General features: G+C 32.6%; 1 protein-coding gene across 1 annotated transcript; it reads right to left on the bottom strand.

Moving 5' to 3' along the window:
- Positions 1 to 17,592: 17,592 nt before the first annotated feature.
- Positions 17,593 to 18,586, bottom strand: LOC135848079 (uncharacterized). The gene is made up of 2 exons (XM_065367854.1): positions 18,237 to 18,586; positions 17,593 to 18,102 (listed from the first exon to the last, which is right to left on the bottom strand). The coding sequence occupies exons 1-2, from the start codon at positions 18,297 to 18,299 to the stop codon at positions 17,755 to 17,757; spliced, it is 411 nt and encodes a 136-aa protein (XP_065223926.1). The 5' UTR covers positions 18,300 to 18,586; the 3' UTR covers positions 17,593 to 17,754.
- Between the last annotated feature and the right edge of the window lie 1,391 nt (positions 18,587 to 19,977).

Below are 19,977 nucleotides of genomic sequence, written 5' to 3'. Positions count from 1 at the left end.
AAAAGTTATTGGACTAAAATTATTCAACGGCAAATTTCCTATAAGCATGACCATGCAGTTCAGTTGAAATATATTTTTCGATTTTTTGTGAATTTTTGAAAACCAAATTTAGGCCAAAAATGAGAAAAAAAATCAAAATTTTACCAAATTGAGATAAAAAGCTGAAATTTGGGACATACCCTATTTTCGACCTGCCAAATCGGTTGTAAACTATTTCAAACAGTTTTGAGCAGTTCTGGAGCCTCCAGCTGATTTTTGAAACTTGAAATTCCTACAAAATTTAATCAAATCAAGTTGGAAAGCAGAAATTCACGCTGCAATCCAATTTATACACGCTATTAAGTCGACTTCTGGTGGGGTTGAGTCATGCAACTGTTTGAAAATTCTTGGAGCCTCCAGTAGATTTTTGAAACTTGCAATTTCTACAAAATTTCAATAAATGGATTTTGAAAGCCGAAAGTTAATTGGGATAGATTTTGTGGAATTTTTTGAAAAACGGAAGTTTCTAAAAATCTCCTGGAGACTTCAAAACGGATTGAAACTGCCTGTGACCCACCTCAGAATAATGTCAAAAATGGGGTGTCTCTGTTGAGTAAAATTTTATGTAAATTTCGAGCATTGAAAAATCTGCTGGAGGCTTCGATACCTAATTAGTTACCAAAAAGTTGCTGGAGGCTACAAAACGACTTGAAATATACCGGTACCGGTAGTCGACTTTATAGCGTATTGAAATTAGTTTACAGAGTGAATTTTAGTTTTCCAACTGCTTCTTACGAAATTTCAAGGTTCTAAAACCTGTTGGAGGCTCTAGGAATTTTCGAAATGTCGCTAGAGACGCCAAAATGACTTGAACCAAAACCTGCAGTCGACTTGATAACGTATTGAAATTGGAATATTATACTGTGAATTTTTGGATTTCCAACTCTGTTTGGTTAATTTTTATAGAAATTTCGAGCATTGAAATATCTGCTGGAGGCTCCAGTAATTTCCAAAAGATCGCTGGGGGCTCCAAATCGACTTGAAATCTACTTGCAGTCGACTCCTTAGCGTATATTGAAATCAGTTTACAGAATAAATTTTAGCTCTCCAACTGCTTTTGATGAAATTTTGTGGGAATTTCAAGTTTCAAAAATATGCTGGAGGCTCCAGAACTGCTCAAAACTGCTTGAAATAGTTTACAACCGATTTGGCAGGTCGAAAATAGCGTATGTCCCAAATTTCAGCTTTTTATCTCAATTTGGTAAAATTTTGATTTTTTTTTCTCATTTTTGGCCTAAATTTGATTTTCAAAAATTCACAAAAAATCGAAAAATATATTTCAACTGAACTGGTCATGCTTATAGGAAATTTGTCGTTGAATAATTTTAGTCCAATAACTTTTTTCCTCAGACCCTTCATTTCGGCGATATAGCCGAAAAAAGTAGATTAACAAAGGTTAATGACCTCTTGCACGGGGGGGGGCAGACAAGTTGCGGTGTGCAACTTTGGTCATAATATTTTCGAGTCTACCGTGAATCGAGTTCACGTACTAAATTGTCGATTTACATTTTTTAAAACAATTTTCATAAAATTGAAAATTTTACCCCCTCCTTATATAAGATTAGATTGTCAATTGATATAATATGTAAGTACAATAAAGGAGAAGAAAAATCAATCAATAATCAATAAATTTTATTTATTTGGTTCAGTTTTCACAACTTTATCACAAAGAGATAACAGGTATTAATATAATTATTTAAAGATAAAAATTAAAGGGGCAGGATTTTAAACCTGAATATAGTGAAAGGTCGATACAAAATGGTAAAAAAATCAAAATCGTACAGCGGATTATCACCAACGCTTGTTATATCTTACAATTAGGAATTCTTTTTCACTGAGTTTGAGGTTCTTCATCTCCACCGAACCACCATTTTTCGATTCGGTCGCCGACGAGCTTAAAGCAGAATCTAAAAATCTTCCTCGCGTATACCTGAGTGAAATCGTCCGAGCCGTACTTCGCTATGTATGTGACCCCAAGGACCACGGGAAAAATGAATGTACCCAATCTCACGTAGTTTACGTTAGTGTTTTCTTTCAGTCTTCGTTCGAGCTCTGCTATCTTTGTCGTCGTCTCGGTCTGTGTACTCGTTCGAGCTCTGCGATCATCTCATTAGCATGGTTGATTTCTACGCGAGCTTGAGTTAATTCTTGACGTGAAGAATTAAGAACTTCCAAAATTGTATTAATATTAGCCATATATAGGTGTTCATAACCCTCGACACTAGAATATCTGAAATAATTAAATTTGAATTGATTGACATTCGAAATAAAATACAAGAAAGGATCGAGGTACAGCTTTTTTAAAGATAATTATGTTTCAAATCATTTGTCAAAGGGAGATATATTTTTTAAAAATCAAAAGGACAGCTTTTTGGTTATTTTTTACCTACGTATATTGTATTCTGCGAATAAGTATAATAAATAAGTGTGTACTTGAAAAGAATCAGTTTTCTTTTACATTTAAATTTACGTAGTATAGGTACATACTCGTAATGTATTTAGGTGATTGAAGGTGGGTACTACTTACCATTGTTGTCGATTTCTAAGCTTCTGTCCGCCTGTTGCGTGGAAATAGCAGAGTTATTCGTAATGTTCGACATAACTGCGTTCTCGATCTGGAGAAAATTTAAAAAACTAATTAATACACTTTAAACATTAAGTATATTTTCTTTGTTTTTTGATTAAAGATGCCGAAAGTAAGCCGTAAGTGAATACCTGAATACCTACCTACCTACCTACCTACCTACCTACCTGGTTTTTAGGATTTTGTTGACGAAAAAAGTTCAAATAATAATCTCACAGTGAGTGCGAATAAAAATTTTGACGTTTAAATTAAATTGAATTTAAAAAAAAAGCAACTTTACGTATAGAAAACTGACGCGAGAATGCGATAAAATAGATTACAAGTTGTTGATTTCGAAATTTTTGCATCTAAAATGTAACGTTGAATATTTTGAAAATGAGTTTTCGATTGTATACCTACCCGACTCGTTTTGAGCAGCTTTCATTGTCTAGTTACAAATATAATATTTTCACTTTGGTTTTTATTTTTAAAAAAATAAATTTTGAGTCTGATACATTAAATACCTAGGTTGTTCGCCGAAGATTTCCAGAAAGTATAAAAATGGGCTAATAAATAATCTCAAGCCCACCTAAATCCTAACATTTTCCATGTGAAGATTTTTTTAATTTAAAAAAAAAAAGAAAAAAAGAGTCACAATGCATCGAACATATATTTATAAATAAATTAATCACAACAATTTTATTTAAAAAAATAAATAATCACAGCATTGCACAAATCACAATTGTACCGATCGTTCATCGTAGCGTCGTAGGAAAAATAAAATAGCTAAAAATAATGAACGTTAAATTAGGCATGTACCTATAATAAAAGCGTAAAGCGAAAAGTTGAAATAATTTTAAACATTATGATCGATTAAATTTCGTCAATTATTAATATTCTTTACTCAAATTTAAGTATTCCAATTGTTAAAATGTTAACCGAACCTTGAAATTGTGAAAAGACGCAGGCCAAATATATAGGTACCTAATCATAAAATTTAATAATAATAAAAAATTAAATCACAAGTACCGAGTTCAAAATTAAACAAAAACGAGAAGTTGAAAATTTTTAAACATGATTAAGAAGTACATTACGTCAATTACCAATTTTAATCTTTACTCGATTTTAAAAAACGTTTTTCGATGTGATTCTCAGCGAAATTCCACACAAAATCAAAAATTTTCTCTCTGTACTCGCGTCAAAAATTGTTAAAACCAAACCTAGACAAGGCAAAAAGACTAAGACTAACCGGAAATACATAGGATTTCCACCCAGTATATCTATACTTCTGCATATCTTCTCTCAGTTTTTCATTATTCTGTTTTTCTTCTTCTAAATCGCTTTTAACTTGTTGGACTTCTTGTTCAAGCTGATCGAGCCTTTCGAGTTCTTGCCTGTGAGATATTTCCATCTCCTTCATCTTGTTGAGGGTGCTTTCGGCGGTGGCTTTGGATTCATCTAATGCCAGCTGGAGCTTATTCGTGTGCTTGACGTAGCAGACGAACATCGGCGAACCAAACAAATCTGAAAAAATGATTCATAGAAATTTTCTAAAAATACACTTCTAAATATTTAATTTAATGAAAAACTAGACAGCTGCGCCAAGCGCAGCTGTAACAGTGTGCGTAGCCTCTTTAGTTCGTAAAGCACAACCCAATTGCGATTTTGAAAAAAAGCACCTCACAATTTTGAAAAAAAGCACAACGCAAATTTCAAAAATAGAAGGAGATTTCGAAAAAAATCGCAATACAATTTTGAAAAAAAAGCACATCGCGATTTTCAAAAAAATGCACAACGCAACTATGAAAAAAAGCGATTGGAACTTTGAAAGCGGAACGCAATCATGATTTTAAAAAGAGAACAACGCGATTTTGAAAAAAGGCATAACGCAATTTCCGAAAAAAAAACACGAGATTTTGAAAAAAAGCACAATGCGATTTCGGAAAAAAAAAAGCAAAACGCAATTTCGAGAAAAAAAGCACAACGCAATTTTGGTAAAAGAAGCACAACTCGATTTCGGAAAAAAGCACAACGTGATTTTGAAAAAAAAGCACAGAGATTTTGAAAAAAGCCCAACGCAATTTTGGTAAAAAAAGCACAACGCGATTTCAGAAAAAAGCACAACGTGATTTTGAAAAAAAGCACAACGCGAGTTTTAGAAAAAAAATCACAACGCAAACTTTGAAAAAAAAGCACAACGCGAATTTTGGAAAAAAAGCACAGCGCGATTTTGAAAAAAAAGGACACCGCGATTTTTTAGAAAAAAAGCACAACGGGATTTCAAGAAAAAAGGACAACGCGATTTTCAAAAAAAAAAAACACAACGCGATTTTTGAAAAAAAAAGCACTGAGATTTTGAAAAAAAAACACAACTGGAATTTCGAAAAAAAAACACAACTCAAGTTTTAGAAAAAAAAGCAGAACGTGAGTTTTAGAAAAAAAAGCACAACACAAACTTTGAAAAAAAAGTACAACACGAATTTTGGAAAAAAAGCACAGCGCGATTTTGAAAAAAAAGCACAACTTGATTTTGAAAAAAAGTGATTGGGATTTTGAAAGCAGAACACAGTCATGATTTAAAAAAAAAGCACAACGTGATTATGAAAAAGAAAGCACAACACGATTTTGAAAAAAAAGCACAATGCAATTTTGGAAAAAAAGCACAAAGCAATTTGGGAAAAAAAGCACTGCACAATTTTGAAAAAAAGCACGAGATTTCAAAAAAAAGCACAACGCGAACTTTGAAAAAAAAACAACGCGATTTCGAAAAAAGCACAACGCAATTCTGAAAAAAAGCACTGAGATTTTGAAAAAAAAAGCACAACCGGAACTTTGAAAAAAAGCACAACGCGAGTTTTAGAGAAAAAAGCACAACACAAACTTTGGAAAAAAAAGCACAACACAAATTTTGGAAAAAAGCACAACTGGAACTTTGAAAAAAAGCACAACGCAAGTTTTAAAAATAAGCACAACGCGATTTTGAAAAAAAAGCACAGCAGGGTTTTGAAAGAAAAGCACACCTGGAACTTCAAAAAAAGCACAACAGAATTTCAAAAAAAAAACACAACGCAAACTTTGAAAAAAAAACAATGTGATTTCAAAAAAAGCACAACGTGTTTTTGAAAAAAAAACTGAACGAGATTTTGAAAAAAAAAGCACAACGCGATTTTGAAAAAAAGCACAACACGATTATGAAAAAAAGCACAGATTTTGAAAAAAAAGCACAGCGCGATTTTGAAAAAAAAAAACCATCTGAAACTTCAAAAAAAGCACAACGCAAGTTTTTAAAAAAAAGCACAACAGGATTTCAAAAAAACAGCACAACACAAACTTCGAAAAAAAACAACGCGATTTCAAAAAAAGCACAGCGCGATTTTGAAAAAAAAGCACAACACGATTTTGAAAAAAAAACACAACATGAATTTTGGAAAAAAAGCACAGCGGGATTTTGAAAAAAAAAAGCACAACTGGAACTTCGAAAAAAAGCACAACGCGAGTTTTAAAAAAAAGCCCAATGGGATTTCAAAAAAAAGCACAACGCGTTTTTGAAAAAAAATCTGAACGAGATTTTGAAAAAAAAAGCACAACGCGATTTTGAAAAAAAGCACAACACGATTATGAAAAAAAAGCACAGATTTTGAAAAAAAAAAGCACAGCGCGATTTTGAAAAAAAAGCACACCTGGAACTTCAAAAAAAGCACAACACAAGTTTTTAAAAAAAAGCACAACAGGATTTCAAAAAAAAAGCACAACACAAACTTTGAAAAAAACAACGCGATTTCAAAAAAAGCACAGCGGGATTTTGAAAAAAAAGCACAACTGGAACTTCGAAAAAAAGCACAACGCGAGTTTTAAAAAAAAGCCCAATGGGATTTCAAAAAAAAAGCACAACGCGATTTTGAAAAAAAGCACAACACGATTTTGAAAAAAAAATCACAACGCGAATTCTACACGATTTTGAAAAAAAGCACTACAGGATTTTGAAAAAAAAGCACAATGCAATTTCAAAAATGAAAACGCAATTTCCAAAAAAGAGCACAACGAAAATTCAAAAATAAAAACATTATTTTAAAAAAAGCACAATACGAATTTGAAAAAAAGCACAATGTAAATTTGAAAAAAAGTGCAACGCGATTTTTAAAAAAAATGCACACTGCGAATGCACTACACGATTTTGAAAAAAAGCCTTACACGTTTTTGAAAAAAAAGCACAACGTAATTCCGAATACACTATGCTATTCTGAAAGCTCCAGTGCACAAGGTGATATATCTCGAAAGCATAATGCGACTCCAAAAGCACTGAGAGAACCTCTTGGGAGCACCACATAATCACGAATGACTGGTGGTATTTGATTCAAAAAGGGTAACCACCTGCTTTCATTGTCTAGGTACTGAACTTGTGCAAATGAAACACCTGCAGGTGTTTAAATAACCAAATTTGAAATCGGGTTGAAACTGAACAATGGGAAAGTTAACACTGTAGATAAGAAAATTTAGGACCCCCGCGGTGTTACATTCTAAAACGAACACAAAGGGAAAGGTTTTTACCGCCCATTGCGATTTCTATATTTATGTAACACAGCAGGGGTGGGGTGATTTTTCGGAAATTAAACAATGGGAAATGTTCTTACAACCCCATGCGGTGTTACATAAATTTGGATATTTAACCAACTGTCGGCGCCGCTTTTGATACCTTTCTCATTGTTCAAAGTTTAGCTCCACCGGCAGATAAGTGAACACAAAGGGTGTCGGCTTCGCTTTTGATAAAATCTTTTCCGAACCCCTGTGGTGTTACATAAATTTCGAAATTTAACTGACGTCGGCTTTCCTTTTGTCGGCTTCGCTTTTGATATGGCCCTTTTCCCTTTTTTATTCTTTTTTTGGTACAAATTTTCGTAATTAATTGCAATTACTCAAGAAGCTAATTGAGTAATTGCAATTATAATTACGACATTCCCTCCCTCAAGTTAAGCCTCACCTACCTATGAAAAATTCAAAAAAATCGGCCCATTCCTCTAAGAGAACATTCGAGCCAAAGAATTTTTCAACTTTCGGAACGAAAGTAATAGTGTGCTACGCACACTAAAAAGGCGCATTCTAAAGAATAGTTTTCTATAAAAAATATACCTAGGAGTACTCACCTGGTTCATTTGAACCACCGATTCTGGAAGATGTTTCGCCTCCTTGTAAATTTCCCTCATTGCTGTTGTTATCAGTCACCTTGAAAATCTGAAAAAAATAAAAAAATAAAATTACTACACGTATTGAATTATTTATGAAATAAAATATTTATGATTTTCCAGTCGAAGATCGGAGTTCCAGGTAGGTATAAAGAGTACCAACCCTAAGAATCTTGTTTTGTTGAAACAAGATTCTGCATCATCTCAATCTATTCTTCACTACATGAATGATACGTTATACCTATGTTCGCTCAGCAGAGTTAGATTGTAGAATGTAGAATTTAAAATATAATGTAGAATATAATGTAGAATATGTAAAGTAGAATATAATTGTAGAATATGTAGAATATGTACTTAGAATATGTAGATAACGTTTCTGATTGGTTGTTTTATCCATTCATTCTCAATCTTACGTATGAAAGTAAAAAAAGCAAAGAAATTCAATCCTCCTCGCCAATTTTTTTCCAGATCTAAAGAGATGGGAACTTACAACTTGGACCAAACTTGAAAATTATTTACAAAATTTTCAGCTTGGCTTCATAGTAGGTCTAGGTACCTATTTAAAAAAAATTAAATTTCAAGATAGGTAATAAAAAATTAAATTGAGTTTTCAATTTATGATTCCGGAACCAATCCTCTTATCATTTTATTTTATCAAACACACAACATACTAATTATGTTATGACCATTATTTACAGACAAAATATCTCAAAAATTCGCCATATTTGAAAACTAGCCAATCAAATATGTTATCTACATAGTTTACACAATATTCTACATATTTTACACGAAAATATAGAATATATTATATTCTACGTGTAAAATCCCGACTCTGTCGCTCACTTCAGGAAATCAATTCTCCTGCAAAAGTATTTTTATGCGTCTTTATGACTTCAAACACGAAAGAAAACCATCTTCAATCTTTTGAGACCAATTTACTTTTAGGCGATGATTGGCTACTCGAGAGTCAATGATTATATCCCCATTTTTCGACAAAAATAATAGGTGTCTACCTATTTATTCAACATTTTTTGCAAACAGCCTCGTTGGTCCGCTGCACTTCTTTTGTGGATACGCGTTCGGCGTAATGCGTATACGTAAGCGTACGGCGGGGGGGGGGGGGTGGTGGTGGTGGTAGTTTACGTCGATGTTTGGCAATCTGTATAGGTACTGTTCGAAAACACCAGTAGGTAGGTTGCTGGAGTGAGTCGCGGTGCGAAAGATGTGTACCTAGATCGAATCCGATCGAATCCGATCGAGTCCCACCTCCGGCTGAAATTTTTTTTTATGATTTTCATTTTTTCTGATTTAATTTTTGGCAAAAAATATAAGTAATTTTAAGTAATTTAATTTGCTTTTTTTGCTTTTGAAAATAAATAATGAATTTTTGTACAAAATTTAAATTATTCAAAGTGATTTTCTTTTTTAAACATTTTTTTTTCAAATTGAGAATGAACTTGAAGATGCTGTGTGCATTTTTTTCAAATGTTTCGGTTTTTTGAATTAGGCTACTAGTAAATGGTCTCTCGATGCGATGACTTCATTACCTACTCCTATGTACCTATATGTAAATTATCAAGTTTAAACAAACCTCGAAGTTCGTTTTTATCAACATTAGGAGTTCGAAAATAGGTCTCACTCCCATAAAAATAATAGGTAGGTACGATAGTTTTGTGATTGATTATCTATCTGGTAATTCCTTAAGACGATGTACTTAATTGAAATTGAAATGAAGAAGTAGGTACCCATAGTGGAGATCAAAAAGCAATCTAAACCGTGCAAAAAAGTGAAAAAAGTTGTTTTAAAACATAAATGATAAAATTTTCAAATTTGTCAAATTTTGAGCTCTCATTGCCAGGAGAGTTGGAATTAAATTAAATTTGAAATTTTTCCTACATCTTGTTGAGGTCTATTGGCTATAAACTCAATCTAATCTTTATAAAAAATTGAAAAACGACCCACACATACCTATCTGAGTAGGTATTTACAGAATCAATCACGAAACGAAAAATAAAGAATCCATCTCAATAAAAAGGACATAATGTACAACAATTTTGCGTTTTTCAAAAACCGTTTTGAAGTTTTGGTTCAATTTTGTTACCTATTTTGAGAATTGAAGGGGCAAAATACGTTTTTAAAATCCAAGAGCCAAAATCCAATTTTGACCATGGGAGAGGGCAGTACTTTGAAAAATGAACGAAATTACCAACTTGCAAATTGAAGGGGCTACAAATGATTTTTAATTTCAGAAAATCGCAATGAAAAAAAAATGAATGTGGAAATGAATACTAGGTACGTCAAAAAATGAACAAATTTTGTTATAATCAATTTTAGAGTAAGAAAAAAAATGATCTTAACAAAATTTGTTTATTTTTTTACGAAGTATTCACAGTCCAGTCATTTTAGCAAAATTTTTAGTCGAACCTCGAAAAAATTGGGGGAAAGCTGAATTTCAAATTATTTGTTCAGATTGGTCTCTAAAACAACCCATCAAAAGTTGCACCCTGCAACTTGTCGGCTAACCCCGCAAGAGGTCATTAACCTTTGCCGATACAGGTTTTTTGGTTATATCGCCGAAATGAAGAGTCCGAGAGGAAAAATGTTTGAACAAAAATTGTTCTACGCTAAATTTCCTAACAGCATGACCAGTCCAGCTTTTCCCAAAATGGTGAGTTCACCCTTACGAAGGAGGGGTTGCGATTTTTACACCTTTAACCCAGTCTGGTACTCCTTTGGGGACACTTAGGGTTGTCAGATCGGCATATTTGGATTCAGCGTGAAAAATTCTATAAGAATCCCCCCGTTTCAGCCGTAAAACTTTCCAAGTTGAAAGTTCATAAAAATTGTGAACTTTGCGCTTTCGCTGTGCTTAAAAGCCCCACCTGCGAATTGCCAGAGTGGCATTTCTAGAAAGAGGACTACTTATAGTAACTTTTGGGCCGGGTCCCCAATTTCAACCCCCCTCGTACATTTTTTTCAGGTTGGGCTCCCTGACTAGAATACCATGATGTTCTTAAATGCAAACCAGTTTGTTATTGACAGAGGAATATTTCAACTCTAGGGTACCTAAGTTCTCGAGTTCTACACTTTTACCTTTTAGGCAGGTATCCTAAAACGAAAATGATCGCTTAAGCAACAACTAAGCACCGGATTGTTGGTTGCTTAGCCAATCAGCTAGCATCATGCATTGCTTAGCCATTGTCTAACTTTAAGCAATGGTTTTAGGATACCTGCCTTAAATTAGACCATTTAATAATCACTGTTTGTAATTTTAAACAGTTACGAAAGACATATCATCGTAGAGGACATTCAATCAGTGTTTTTAATCATCGAGGGAATCTACCTAAGGTGAGTGAATTTTAGTAGCCTTTTATTTTATCGCGACGTTGTTAAATTAGGGAACGCGATAAATCACAAGAGAACAGAGAAATATAATTATTTATATTAATACTTACACAATTTATGCTCGATTACCGGCATTGTTATTATCACACGGACGATTCGGCGGATTATTATTGACTGGAGGTGGAATTGGTCTCGGTATCGGCTGCTGTACAGCTGGAACTGCCGGCTGATGTGCTGCTCGTATGGCACGCATCTCTTCCTCATTCACGATGATAATTTGTTGATCTTCTTTCTTGAATTTCGATAACATGCTAAATTAGTAACAAACGCAAGAACAATCGGGCATTTTGAGTAAAAAGTGGTAGCTAGTGATGTAATTGTCTCGATTCGGTGATTTGGTTGCTGTCGGTGGTGTCTGTCTCTGCCTCTCTGGTCAGTGGTTTCGGTCGCTGGTTCTGTTTGGGTCCGGATTATTGGTTTTTGTCGCAACTGGAACTCTGGAATAGACTGGAACTGCTTCCTGGTTGGCTTCATTGTTGGCATTGGCGCTGTCCTTGGTAGTGTATGTAGGGGTGTCTACTAATCACATTTAATATCACATGTCAAATATAAACATAAGTCAAGTAGAAAAATATAATATCATTTATAAAATTAAATGCACTGCATTCGCCAATGCTCGCCGTCGTTTAAAAATTACTTAAATCGAAAAAAATGATTATGATTTTACATGAATAACATTATACTTCGATTTCTTTCCATTAAATTATTAAAAAAATAAAATTACGTTACTCATTAGAACCATTAGGTACCGAAAATTTTTCTTTCTAAACGTTTACTGGCTACTTTAAAAACGGAATGACAAATTTTGTTAGGTACCAAATTCGGCCATGAAATTTTCCAAGCCTTACCTCCAAATGTACCCACCGCCTACCACTACAGGAATGATTAAATACCCTATATCCATACAAGATGACTATTATGTTGTTTGGTTCAGACTGTTGTTGTTGTTGCGAATCATGGGTATAACTCATCTTGATAAAAGTCTTCGAAATACGTTATGGATAATCTGTAGAAATTAAAAAATGAAAAAATTAATCGATACACTTGATTAGGGGAGCCCTGCAATTGCGCCAAATCACCAAAATCGCGTACCCGAAATTGCGCCGGGTATTCAAAAAAGTATACTGGCAATTGCGCCGAGTTAAGAAAATGCGAAACGAGCAAGATATGAATGAATCGTTCAGTCGCATAAGTTATCTATTCATCCACTCCAGAATCTTCTAGTTACCTCCTAATGTCGGAAAAAGGAAGTCCAACAAACAGGAACAAAATTATAGGTTTTTTGGGAGGGGGGGAGGGTGACTGAAAATTTTCCAATCGGTATGAGGAAAAAATGCCAATTTCGTCGAATAAAATGATGCATTTCTAAAATGAAGTAGGAGATGAAAGGATAATTTTACCAATTGATATATAATACTCACTCACATTAAAGCTTATTAAAAAATTGCAATTTTAATTTTTGAACTTATGGAAGTTTTGAATATGAAATTTTTTAGTTTGGGAAAGAGGTAGGAATTGGAATTGGTCTGAGCGAAACGAGGTTAAAAGTGTTCGAAAATTCGTATTTAAAGAAGTGAAAAACAATGTAATTGTTGAAAACTTATTAGAATTTAAATGTTGAGTTTTTGAAAGTTACAATTTTGAAAATGAAAAGCAAACAGGTCTGAACGAAGGGAGAACATAGCTTGTTTCGAAAAGTAAAAAAAAACGATGTCCTTAGACTGCAAAAATTTATGTTTATAAAAAGTGGAAAATATAGTGGCAATAAGTACCAGTACCTCATGCCCCTAATATGTACCTACGTCTACACCTAATTTTAAGAACGAATTTTTCAACTACACCAAAATTACGATTCTGACAGTCCATACTGTGAGCAAAGGGTCGGGAAGATTCGTTCTTTTGATTGGCGCAATTCCCCATGAACACATTTCTTTATGTGGCGCAATTGCTGGTATGCTTATTTTTTTACTCGGCGCAATTCAGGGTATATTTGGCGCAATTGCATGGCAGCCCTTGATTAGGTACTTAAACAATGAATGTACAAAGCAGCAGGGAGAGGGGAATGAAAAAAAATGAAAAATTTTGTTTGTTGAATAAAGAGTCCGAGAATAAGTAATACGAAAATTTTTAACAACTGAAATTAATTTCCACGCCTTCGGGAAAAATTTTCAAATTTGTTTGAAATGGTAAAATCCGCTACTTTTGCGAATTTTTATTTATTTTTTTTTTCAAAAATGCTGTATTGTAGTGCTATTTACGCCATGTTCAGGAATTTGCATGACAAGAATAGTGCTATAACGAAGCATTTAAAAGCAAAAAAAAAACCGTTGATGTGAAGTAGGTATAGGTACTTACCTACATTCTTGGGATTATTACTTTTCAGCTCCGAGGGAGTTGATTATAAAACATGATTAGTAGATATTAATTTCAGGTACTTACTCAAATAAAAAACAAATCCCTTGATTCTGCTAACGAAATTGCTGAGAGATGATGCTGAAATGATGTCTTACCCTTAAGCAACTTTCAATATAAGACTATGTTGGAAAAACAAACGTGCTGAACAGCTCTTTACGCTTTTACTCGTTAGACTAAACACATACATGAACTTTCGAAATGATTTAGTTCGGACCATGCAAAAAAATCGTGGTCATCAACATGAGCCTTTATCTACTTATGTAGAAACCTGGCGCTAAAACGCAGTACGAGTAGTTGATCGAAAATTAATGGCTGTAATGTAAGTCCCAGGAAAAAAAGTTTTATAGAATTTTATAAAAAACACCCACTTATTTTCTATACAAAATTTGTCTCTATCAAACTGTATACAACTGTATAAAATTTTATGCAGTTGTATGCAGTTGTATACAGTTTGATAGAGACAAATTTTGTATACAAAATAATTGGGTATTTTTTATAAAATTTTATATGTACTTAGTTGCTATGAAGACAAATGTTAATGAAATAATGCAAGATCATTTGATGAATAATACATTTTGTGGATTGTGGGCTTCCAAAGCATCCACTTTTTATCAAAAATCAAGTCCCACGCTCGTACCACCCAGGTCAGCACTTCACTATACACATGACACTTGGAGTGGATTAATTAGAAGAGACCAATAAAATCAATATGAGAATGATGCAGTACTATCTAAGAGTACTAACTATACCATTTCATTTGATACAATTGTATCATTTTTGATGAACTTATATAAAAATGTATACAATATTGTCTATTTGATAAAACTACATGAATTTTGATTTCAAAAAAATTTAAAAACTAACACCATATTTGATCAATTTTATCAAATTCTATACAAATGTATACAGTTTTAAACAATTTTATAAGCGTTTATACAATTAATGCAAAATATCCATTCTACTGAAAAAATTTTTATACAATTTTATCAAAGCAATTAGCTCTTCTTTTTATCAAAATCGATATGAATGTATAAAACTGTATACAATTATATGCATTTGATATGAAAAGCTAATTCAATTTTGATGAAATTCTATAAAATTTTATGCAATTTTATCAAAGCAATTATTTTTCTTTTCATGAAAATGTATAGGAATGTATAAAACTGCATACAATTGTATCATATTTGATACACCTTTATAAAAAGCTATTTCAATTTTGATGAAATTCTATAAAATTTTATGCAATTTTTATAGAATTCTATACAAGTTTATAAAACTTTTTTTCCTGGGTAAGTAGGAAAATTTACATCAAAATATTATTAAACAGTGATTTTTATTTTTTGGTGGTGAGGGGGAGGGGAGAGTCTTAGTGCTCTTTCATGTATGGCTGAATGGGTACCTAATAAAGATTCAACACTTGAAAATATAAAAACAAAACATATAACAATTAGTCAAGTGTAAAAATAAAATGAAATTGTTCATTCGTATTTTACGCGTGTAGGAGTACCTATTGGAGAATAAGGATATATGTATTGTACATATTGATTAGGAATAGGTACCTACTTTGTAATTGGATTTTGGATAAATATTTTTAAAAAATCGCAAACGTGACAATAAAAATAAATAATTGAAATCATTTGATATGTTCAGGACTTCAAAAGATAAAAACTAGGTATGTATTATTTTACCTGTTCATTGGGATGTGAGTATTACGTAGGTTAGGCATGTGGGTGGTTTCTCAGTTTTTGTTTTGAAATTTCATACAGCCTAGCAAAAAGGCATTGATCAACAATACGTACGAAAAATTTCAAATTTTCATGGTCAATAAGTATTCAATTTTCCCGGCATAAAGCACAAAATTTGAAGAATTGTAAATTTTTTTCAAGTGTGTTTCCGTTTTTTAGTTCACTAGTAAATGGTCTCTTGATGACTTCAACGTATATCATCGAGTTTAAACAATTAGAAAAGCTCAAAGTTCATTCAAAATAAGACTTATTCTCATCAAAATATTAAGTATCTAGGTATTGAGCGATTTTTTTCTCTGTTCTAGAAGGCGGTGTCATCTCCTATTGAACGCGATTTCGAACAGTTTTTTGTATGTAGTTCTGGAGCCTCCAGAAAATATTATAGGTAGAATGCTGATATTTCAATTAAATTAATCTACAGTCTAAACACCAAAAAGTGCTCTAGAAACTGAAAACAGTTTGATTTTTTGAGGGACAAAAAAAAGAGTTGGCTTTTCGTTAGTATCTTATTAACATTCAAGAAAATGGACATTTCGGATTTTTTGGCCGGCACAATAGGGAGCTAGAGCCTCAAAACCCCTATTTTGCGAAGTTGGCCGGGGACAAATTTTTTTTTTTCATTTGGTAGAGGACACTCTCCCGAGTATAGATATATATATATACTTTTTTTGAGTTGGATTCCGGCACAGTTGCGTTCCAGAGCTGCATAAAGGCAATTTTTTTGCCAAGTTTGGCACTTTTTCACATAAAAACCACTCTGTGGAAGCAATACGGCCCGAGGGACAAAAAATACGCACCTACATGATTGCATCCATTCATCCCACGCTGATAGAGACCAACTTTGTGAAAAATGGCCGGCACAATGACCCGCAGTAAATTTTCAAAGTTACGCATCCGGACCATTTCATTAAAAAAAATGGATGTATGACATTTTGACAACGTGATCGTGCGACCTATCAAAGTGGGTTAAAATTTCGCGAGAAAGCCGAAAATCTCAATGAAAATTTTTTTTGAGTGTTTCGTGAAAATTTTGAGCTAAAAAAATTGCATGAATCATTTTTCAAGTACATACCTTCAGTCTGTTGTAACATGCGACCTATGCAAATGGGTTAAAATTTCGCGAGAAAACCAAAAATCTCAATGAAATTTTTTTTTGGGCATCTCATGAAAATTTTGAGCTAAAAAATTGTATGAATCATTTCTTAATTAGGTACTTCCAGTCTGTTGTAACATGTGAATTGTGACCTATACAAAATGGTTAAAATTTTGAGAGGAAACCGAAAATTTCAATGTAAATTTTTTTTGAGTGTCTCATGAAAATTTTTGGCAAAAAAATTGCCTTTATGCAGCTCTGGAACGCAACTGTGCCGGAATCCAAATCAAAAAAAGGATATATATATATCTATACTCGGGAGAGTGTCCTCTACCAAATTAAAAAAAAAAATTTTGTCCCCGGCCAACTTCGAAAAATGGGGGTTTTGAGGCTCCAGCTCCCTATTGTGCCGGCCAAAAAATCCGAAATGTACATTTTCTTGAATGTTAATAAGATACTAACGAAAAGCCAACTCTTTTTTTTGTCCCCAAAAACTGTCAACTCAAATGACACTTTTTCGCGCTTGGACTGTACACTAAATCGGAGATTACATTTGTAGAGGTGGGGGAGGGTTTCCTTGTTAGCCTCATTTCATTCTTCTGCTCTTTTTCCTGTCCAATTAGGTAGATTCTAAAGTTTAAGAAACCGAATCAAAAAGTTTTCCATTCGTTCTTCATTTTCTTTATTTTATTCTTTTTCGATTCAGGTTTTTTTTCACGGTTTATTCAATTTCCAGATTCGAAGTTGTGAGGTCTTTCGCATGTTTGTTTATTTATTTTTCTCTTTTTCCGTTTCTTTTTTTCTATTGTCTAAAACTCGTGAATTTTTTAAAATCTTGAATCGGGTTCACAATTAAATAATTTACAGATATATACCTAATACCTATTTAACGAAGGAGCAATACTGTGTACTTTTTTTTGTATGGCTTTTTATACCTTGGTACATGTGTATTTTGCTCTATATTCTTGAATTTATTCTCTTTTTTTTCTTCTTCTGAAATGTATTGAATTTATTATTATTTTTTTGTGAAAATTTTTCAAAAATAAAATATATCTCGACAAAAAAAATTGGTTCGTTTTATTTCGATGTTTTTTTCGTGACTGTAGATTTAAAAAAAATTGACGTTTGAGGTTTTGAAAAAGGAACTAGGAGTACGATTCTGGATTCTTTAATATCTGGGCTTAGGTGAAGCAACATTTCATGTGATTCAACCCTCCCTCAAAACAACAATTTAACAGTTGATATTTTACATAGCGTTTTTTTTTTTATTAACTTACAACAATTTACAGGGTAAACGATACAGATAAGGATAGTTCAAACAGCTGCTATTTGAACTAGATGAGGCGAATCTATATCTACTCGAACAATGCTTTCGTTAAAATGAGAATTTTCTTTTTCTATTTCGATCCTTTCGTTGTATAAATTTTCTAAAGTGGCTTGAACCGAGCTTTGGTCATCGACGAATGTATAAATGGTGTCCAAACTGTATCTGATACCGAGTTCGCTTAGAGTCGCCGTGCTGAATGATAGTTGGCTTATCAACGATGAGATCCTATCTTCTCGTAATTTATCATTCATGAATTCCGGGTAGTAAATGTCTATGCTTTCGGAATCTGTACTCAGGCTGTCAGGAACACATTTTCGTTTGGTTATTTTTAGTCTCTGCGAAAATGAATGAAAATTTATCAAATGAGTCATCATTGTAGATCATTAAAAAACATCGTCAAGTTTTCTTACTTTTTAATGGAGCATTTATTTAAATAACGTTGAACGTAGATAGAAAGAAAATTACTCACTTTCAGGATTATTTTGCCGGCATTCAGAATGGTAATAAAAAACCATTCGATTTTTTTAGCCATAACGAGACAGCTCCAATGCACTTGAATCGAGACGCGAAGGCTCCGGCAGCGTCCACTGATGCATCCAATCAATTACTCATCATTTTCGAAAACACCCTAAAAATTACTGTGTAGTTTGAAAAAAAAAATACACACGTTTAATATTTTTTTACCTATTGAGGTAATCAAGACACTGACGCCAAAGCTCGGTATGCATTACGTTAGCGTACCTGGTTCGGTGGCGATAAATATTGCTGACGTAAGCGAACGTGGTCACTTTTTCGAAAATATTTCGCTAATTTCTCGAATAAAATGGGAACCTAGACTCTAACTATCGTTTTATATGTATGTTTTGAGGGATTTCTTCACTGATAATAATTCTCTTAACGTGTTTATTACGGGTGGGACTTATCAAACGAGCTTTCTAACGCTTTTTTTTCGTTTTTTTTTTCTTCAAAAAAGTTCAGATAGCGTGAAAGTAAAATTCCTCGCATATCAAACTGCTTGTGTAATCGTAGGTATGGTGTGGTAAGGTGGGTGCGGTTTGACGTGTTTTCGTCAATGAATACTTTTAAAAGTGTGACTTCTTGAGTCATCGAAGGAAAAACAAATCGATTTGTAGGTTTCCGTGAATGGATACGAGAATAAGCGTGGTGTTCTAATTCTAAATTTAAAATTTAACGAAACGAAATGATCGGATGTAAAGAAGAATTTCTTGAGAAAATCGTAACAATCAGTTCCTCTCGATTAAAACCAACAGCCTTAGAATGATTTGATTGTGACGAGGGTGATTGGAGGGGGGGGGGGAGATTCGACCAAATTTGAAATTTTTAATTTCTCAAGTTTATATTTTTTAAAATTTGAATGAAAATTATCAAAAGAATAAATAGAAACAAAAAATTGAAAAAATTGTTCTTAAAAAAACGAAAAAAGCTAAAATAGGTAAAAATTGCATAAAACTTCAACACAAAAAAAGCATAAAAATGACTAAAAATCACAAAAAAGTACCTAATGAAATTTCGGTGAAATTTGAAAAAATGTAGAAATGAAACAATTTTGAAAAAATTTTCTAATCGAGAGAAAAATCACAAAAAAATGGTCAAAAAATTGTTGAAATGACCCAAAAATATGAACAAATGCATTAAAATCACCGAAATATGGTGAAATTTCACAAATCAAGAGTTGAACTAAATGTTGCAAAAATTGCATAAAAATTGTCAAAATCATTAAAAACTGACAAAATTTTAGCAAAATTTGACAAAAATAATGAAAAAAAGTGTAAAAAACTTGTTAAAATGATTTTAAAAAGCATCAAAAACTAGATAAATACGTACTTTATATTGCTAAAAATAAATTAAATTTCAGTAAAAAATTTGAAGAATATTAAGGAACGACATCAGAAGTGCCTGTTAAATTTGTGTTAAAATAACCTAAAAAACAAAGCCACTGAAAATAACGTAACTTTGCCAAAAATTGATGGGCTTAAAAAAAAAATAAATAAAAAAAATAAAAAAAAGGACAAAATGATGAAAAAATTCTAAAAAGCCACATTAAAATTAGTACAAAATTTAGAAATTAGGTACACAAAACTGATGAAATTTTAGTAAAATTTTCAAATCTTGATATAGATTGCGTAAAACTATTGAAAACTTCTTTAAAAAATTTTTTAAAAAAACACCAAAATGCATTAAAATTAATG

This window comes from Planococcus citri, chromosome 5 (genome assembly GCF_950023065.1).
Source record: "Planococcus citri chromosome 5, ihPlaCitr1.1, whole genome shotgun sequence".
NCBI lineage: Eukaryota > Metazoa > Arthropoda > Insecta > Hemiptera > Pseudococcidae > Planococcus > Planococcus citri.
Note: the sequence above shows the minus strand (reverse complement) of the source record. Positions and strands in the feature narration are given on the sequence as shown.